This window comes from Myotis yumanensis, unplaced genomic scaffold (assembly GCF_028538775.1).
Source record: "Myotis yumanensis isolate MYYU_CA2020_CCGP unplaced genomic scaffold, mMyoYum1.0.hap1 SCAF_11, whole genome shotgun sequence".
NCBI classification, from domain to species: Eukaryota; Metazoa; Chordata; class Mammalia; order Chiroptera; family Vespertilionidae; genus Myotis; species Myotis yumanensis.
Window position 1 is genome coordinate 34,566,980 of NW_027223762.1, and position 6,578 is coordinate 34,573,557.

The 6,578-nt window shown below is 42.0% G+C and overlaps 1 protein-coding gene across 1 annotated transcript; it reads left to right on the forward strand.

Annotated features, from left to right (window-relative positions):
* Positions 1-548: 548 nt before the first annotated feature.
* Positions 549-2,387, forward strand: CUNH2orf74 (chromosome unknown C2orf74 homolog). The gene is made up of 4 exons (XM_070429292.1): positions 549-675; positions 904-999; positions 1,137-1,254; positions 2,051-2,387. The coding sequence occupies exons 1-4, from the start codon at positions 581-583 to the stop codon at positions 2,222-2,224; spliced, it is 483 nt and encodes a 160-aa protein (XP_070285393.1). The 5' UTR covers positions 549-580; the 3' UTR covers positions 2,225-2,387.
* Positions 2,388-6,578: the final 4,191 nt, after the last annotated feature.

Below are 6,578 nucleotides of genomic sequence, written 5' to 3' on the forward strand. Positions count from 1 at the left end.
ACAAAGCGGGAATTTATAAGGAGGAAGCGGACTGATTGTTTATGGTCTGTGAAAAAAGCAGTGAGTTTAGCAGGCTCCGGTGAAAGAAAGGAAGGATGGCATTTTGAGAAGAGGAAGAAAATCCTTGTCCAAAGAGTGGCCAAGATGGTGTCAGGTGACCTCCACCCCCACCATCTCAGAGGAGAGGACAGACAGACAGCAGCCCAGAGGAGAGCTCTGTGGTTTTCCTGATTCCAGGTGATGGGTGGGGCTGGGCTGGGCTCCAGTCCCTCTAACCCAATGGTTCCATGAGTCTGTGATGTCACTGAAGAGAGAAGAGAGGGTAGCTGGGCTCAGCTGCAGATGCTCCAGTGCCTCTCTCCTTAGATTCGGATAGTTTGGGGGATGAGGGGCGGTGAGCTGAGGGAGCACACAGCAGAGCATCTTTTACAAAGCTGGCCAGAAGAACAATGAAAACAGCCTTTAATTCTTCTGTTTCTAGAAAACTTAAAGAACAAGAGATCGACATTCAAACTGAACTGAAAAGGAATATTTGGACAAACCGTGATTGCGAGAGTGGATAAGTCTTCTAGCTGAGCCTATGAGCTCTGACATCACAGCAATCATCTTCGTCATCCTCCTCTTCATTTGCTTTACTTCCATCCTCTTTTTATTGATGCTGTTTATATATAAATGGTATAAATCCATGCTGATAAATTGGGATCAGATTTCAAGTCACACTAGCAAATGTATCTTGAAATAAGATCAAATAATTTTAAATAGATGAAATAACAATGCTGTAGCTACTTTTCCCATTCAGGGTTTGAGAAATGCGAATTGCCTCTGTAAACATGAAGTTCCATGCCAGTCTTAAAACCAAGACCATTTTTCCTTTTTCTGAACTGTTTGCTTGTTCATTTTCAGTTTCCAAAGAAGGAAAACTGAAGAGACAGAAAACGGTCCTTGTGAAGATTGTTTAACGGATAATGTGCAGACAAGCAATCCAAGAGACCAAGAAAAGTAAGTCTGTGTCATAGAATGTCCATAGAATGTCATAGAAAGCCATTTTTGCGTGTGATACTGGTGGCTAATGTGCATGAATTTTAAAATCCCTGCTGATTGATTTTTTTTTTTTTTTTTTTTTTTTTTTTTTTTAGTAATCTACAGCAAATCATGAGGCCTGGCATCCTTGTCTACAGACCAAGTGAGGGCAGAGTGGAGGGCGAGATACAAGAGGAGCCAGATCCTGAGGGTCCTAAAGAGAACAGTCCAAAGGTGATGGGCTTTGCACCTCGCAAGGGCAGTTTAGAATCTGTCTGAGGGTAAGGGAGTAACTTACGTGGCTAGGCACAATAAGGGTTGCTCTTGCCTGTGATTTAGGTTTGTACCTGGAAGGAGTGCCATGTCCATGGTCATTTAAACCATTCTTCTTAGCTTCATTGGTTCACGTTATTAACGATTTACATATGCCAAGCCTGATATATTGCTCCTTCTTCATGGCTACATTTGTGTTTTTCTTAATAATTCCCCTCATTTTGCTGCTTTTCTCAGAATCCTTGAAGCTAAGAGCTGGAGGAGGTCTTGGAGATCATCTAGGGATCCAACAAATGAGAAAGTGACACGAGTTGTTCAAGGTCATTCCTCCACTGTGGCTTAGCTCGGGACCAGACCTGTGTCCCTTCTGAGTTCGGGCTCCTTCGACGCCAGCACACAGACATTGCCAGGGCTCCTTAGCTCCGTGCTTGGAGCTCCCTAGTAAGAACAACTCACACGCCCTCCCAACAGAAGACCCAGGCCCAGGCAGAGACAGAATGATGATGCAGGCAGCTCCCGGGTTTGACTGTGGCATAGAGGGAACAATACACATTACCAAATGCTATTTGGATGTGTCAGTGTTTGCTTTTAAAACCCTAGAAATATGAACACGATGGGTTATCACAGCTTTCCTATATCACTTTGTAATACTTTTCTGTTCCTTACTAACAATGTACATATAACCTGTATTTTCAAAAGCAGGGCTTGTTGCGTTCATAAAATGATCACTTACACAGTTCGTCCCATTCTCTTGCAGGACGCTGATTTGCAAGGAGCACACATGTCTGTCACTGGAACCCCTTTAGTTACTGACAACAGCAAAAGACCTTTAAAAGGAGTGACGTTTTCTAGGGAAGTGATTGTTGTGGATCTTGGGGAGAAACACCCTGCACCGCAAAGCCATATTCAAGAACATAAAGAGAGAAAATGAAGGTCAGAAAAGGCTGAGAGTGAAAGCCACGTACCCTGAGACTAGCAGTGCAATGACTGGGGGTATGAAATCATGTTGAAACGGCAAAATAATGGAGAATTAAGCAAATACAAATAACATTTTATCTTTGTGCAGAAAGAAGTGGGCTACATGCAAAATTGTAAGTAAAATACCTAGAACTTGAATATAATGTGTGTTTTTTTAAACACAAATCCGAGTTCAAGAAATTGATTATATTAAGTGTCCTTGCAACTCAGTCTACTCAAACACTGCCTAACCTATGAATAAAGTTACTTTGTGCAGTTATCTTAGGTGAATAGTATTCAAAGGAACATTGGAAACAGCACATGTCCTTGATGACCACAGACATTCATGACCAAAACCATTCCTACCATCATCAAGGAAACCTTCAATAACTAGGTCTAGAGTCCCTTACCCATACAATCCCTATTGCACTCAATTCTGAAACCGTTCTTGTACTGACAACTGCTTTTCAATATCGTTTTTTTTAAAAAAAAATTACCATTACTAACAATATCCTGTTATGTTAGGGAAGTCCTGAGATCACACTATTCCTGATTTCAGTAGTTTAAAATTTGCTGTCTATATGAGGACTATGACAGTACAGACCAGTGCAACATCACCCAAACCACTGCAGTAAACACCTATGAAATGTGTCAGGGACCGTGGGAGAGATAATAAGCAGAAAACACAGCATTTGATTCAGGGGCCTACCACATTGTCATGAATATGGCCTATGCTCAATAAATGTTTGTGGAGTGATTGAAAGAGTAAGTGATAACATAATTTAGAATGTGTAACTAATGCTAAATGGGGAGTACTGGCACTCACTGTGGCCTGGAACTATCTCATTGTGAGGAGGAGAAGGGATTTAAGCAAACGGAAGGATTGGGTGATACAAGCAGAGGAAAGTGTGCATTTCAGACAGGGGAAGGCACAAGCCAAGGCAAAGAGGTGAGCATATGTGTTGAGTTTGGTGGACACCCGTTAGCTGGAGCTGCAGGTTGGTGTTGAGGAGAGCTGAGAGGTAACTGAGTCAGAGCAAGGTTACTCTTAGGATCCCAGGCTAGGAGTATAGGTGGAGAACAGATGGAAGCAGTGTGGACTGCAGGGTGTGTGGGTCTACAAAAATATTCATTCAGAGCCCATGAGTTCTCTACAAGCACTTAAAAATTTTGGTCTTTCACTTGATAATATTTTTAAAAGTTTAAATTGTGGTAAATATACATAACATAAAACTTACCATATTAATTAACCATTTTTAAAAAATATTGTTGAAAGTATTACATAGGTCCTTCTTTTCCCATTAACCTCTTCCAGCCCGCTCCTATCCCCTACTCCACCCCCCAGGCCCTCACCACCCCAATGTCTGTGTCTATAGGTTATGGTTATATGTATACAAGTACATTGGTTGATCTCTTTCCACCCATCCTTATCTGCCTTCCCTCTGAGGTTCAACAGTCTGTTCATGCTTCTATGTCTCTGGGTCTGTTTTTGTACATCAGTTTATTTGGTTCATTAGGTTCCACATATGAGTGAAATCATGTGATACTTATCTTTCTCTGACTGACTTATTTCGCTTAGCATAATACTCTCCAGATCCATCCATGCTGTTGCAAATGGTAAGAGTTCTTTCTTTTTTATTGCTGCATAGTATTCCATTATGTAAATGTACCACAGCATCTTGACCATTTTTAAAGTGTACAATTCAATAATGTTAAGTACCTTCACATTGTACATTACCACATCTACCCACACAACACTTTTCATCTTGTAAGACTATAATTCTATATCCATTAACACTAACTCCTCACCCCCAACCCCATCCCAGCCCTTGGTAACTACCAATCTATTTTCTGTCTCTATGAATCTGACTGATCTAAGTAGCTCACATAAGTGGAATCATAGTATTGTCCTTTTGTCACTTAGAATAATATTCTCAAGGTTTATACATGTGCCAAGAATTTCCTTTCTTTTTAAGCCTGAATAATATTCCATTTGTATGTATACACCACAATTTGTTTATCCACTCACCTGCTGATGGGCACTTGGATTGCTTCTTACCTTTTTTTCTATTGTGAATAATGCTGCTACGAATATTTAAAATTTTAATCTAAGAAAGCTTAGACTTATCTAGATGTCCATTTATAGTTGTGTATTCCCCTATGATGTCTTGGATTCATTGCCCATATCTGCGTCTATATTTATGGAACCAAGTTCCTTGGTCATAAGCTGAGGAGAAAAGAGTAGAGGAGGAATTAATATATTCATGATGCATACATGTTAAAGTGAAGGCCAAATTTCCTGGTGACTGACTATATTAACCAAGGTTTCATAGCAGTTCTAAGAGAAGAGTAGAAAATTGGCCATCAGGCCCCATAACACTGCAGGCACACGGAATTCCAGAAGGCCGTCAGTGCCATGGCAACAGGATCAGCAGAACAGTCAACAGAACAGCATCTGGCACTAAATGGTAACATGAATTTTATTGGTTTTACGCTTTTGTTTGTATTTGGTTTGTAAGTTTGTTTTGGTTTTAGAGTCAGATAGGGCTCTGAGGATAATAAGTTAATGTCCAGTTTTATGTTTACACATATTTTTAAGTGACACTATATATATACAAACAGTTTAAGGCGATAATGGTGGGGGGAATCCCTGAGAACTTTCCTGTAGGATGAGGATATTGGCAAGTAGCAAGCAGAGACAAGTGGAGATGCTATCGTGACAATTCAGATTTGAGGGATGAGGGTCTGTGACAGGGAGGTGATCTGGAATAATGAGAACATGAAGAGTAAGGAATGTCAATTTCTGGTTAGGTACGGGAAGGACGAAGGGAGGACACAGAGATTACCTCTGAGTTTAGATTCATGAGACTGTCAGAAATAGGGAAGTCCTAATTTGAGGGAAAAGGTTGTCTGGGTTTTAGTTCTGTTGAATTTGATGTGTTTGCCAGAAATTCAAATAAAGACACTCAGTGAGCAGTAAAGCTATAGGCTCTCCCTCTCCTAAGCTATGGATCCAGTGAAAAATTGAGTAAGTCTTTCTCAATGTTCATTGTTGTTTCTCTTGCAGAAGTGGGGTGAAGCTTGCCACTTTTCCTTCTTAATTAGCTCTTAACCTAGGGGTTTTCTTCAAATGACTACCCTAGGCAGGACATATCACCCAAAAGCCAAACAAGAAAAGCATGGATAAATTACACTCTTTAAAAAAAAATTCGGGCCCAGCCAGTATGGCTCAGTGGTTGAGCATCGACCCAGGAACCAAGAGGTTGCAGGTTGGATTCCTGGTCAGGGCACACGCCCCCTGGGGTTGCAGGCTCGATCCCCAGAAAGTGGGGAGGTGCAGGAGGCAGCCAATGGATGCTCCCCTCATCAATGTTTCAAGGGGAGGAGATACACAGGACATGAATACCAAGAGGCAGGGACCATTGAGGCTCATCTTAGAGCTGCCAACCACACAGTACTGCCTGGGAACAGCAAAAATAAATGCTCTCCGGGAGGACTTGTTTTCACTAGAGGCCAAGAGCAGTTGTAAGTCACTGCCCATTGCAGACGCCCTCTGATTTCAGAGCTATGAAAATGCATGATATGATAGACATAAGACTCGACATAGTAATGGACTGGCAGAGGGGGTGTGACTGAGAAGTGGAGACACCAGGGAGAGTTTTGTGGAGGAAAAACATTAGTGCAGAATCTGGGTGAAGAGGGTGAGGGTGGAAAGAGCCCGCCAGGCAGAGTCCTGAAAGTCACAGCTCAGATGAGGTGGCTGCTGTGCTGGGTGCAGGCGCTGGAGCAACTCAAGATGAGGGGCTGGAGAGGCAGGCAGGCCAGACCTTGCTTAGGGGTGAGTGTGGGGAGTCATCGAAGAATAGTGTCTGCAATTTTTGAGTCATGCCTGTAAATGGAGAAAAGCACGCCCTCCTTTTATCTTCCGGTCTTCCTATAGGTAAGAATATGGAAGTGGGTGAGCACTTTGATGAAGCAGAGGAGGGCAGCATCTCAGAAATGGTATATATAGTTTGGGAGCCCAACACATCAGGCTTCCATATTGGTCTTGAACCACTAGTGAGAGAGAAATAAATTTCTATGAGTTTATTATTAGCATTTAAAAAAATCCTCACCCAAGGACATGCTTAGAGAGAGGAAGGGAGAGAGAAAGAAACATTGATGTGAGGAACATCAGTTGCCTTCCGTATGTGCCCAGACTGGGAATCAAACTGGCAACCTTTGGGTGCATAGGGCAATGATCAACCCACTGAGCCACTCTCGCCGGGCAGGCCAATTTAATTCTTGACCAATTACTACATAGAATGCCTTTTCCATTTACATTTTTT

What these genes read in the sequence shown, in the direction of transcription:
- CUNH2orf74 (XM_070429292.1), top strand. Translation starts at nt 581, where the DNA reads ATGAGCTCTGACATCACAGCAATCATCTTCGTCATCCTCCTCTTCATT. An exon ending in ATGCTGTTTATATATAAATG is followed by an intron (nt 676 to 903) that starts GTATAAATCCAT and finishes GTTCATTTTCAG; the next exon opens with TTTCCAAAGAAGGAAAACTG. An exon ending in CTAAAGAGAACAGTCCAAAG is followed by an intron (nt 1,255 to 2,050) that starts GTGATGGGCTTT and finishes ATTCTCTTGCAG; the next exon opens with GACGCTGATTTGCAAGGAGC.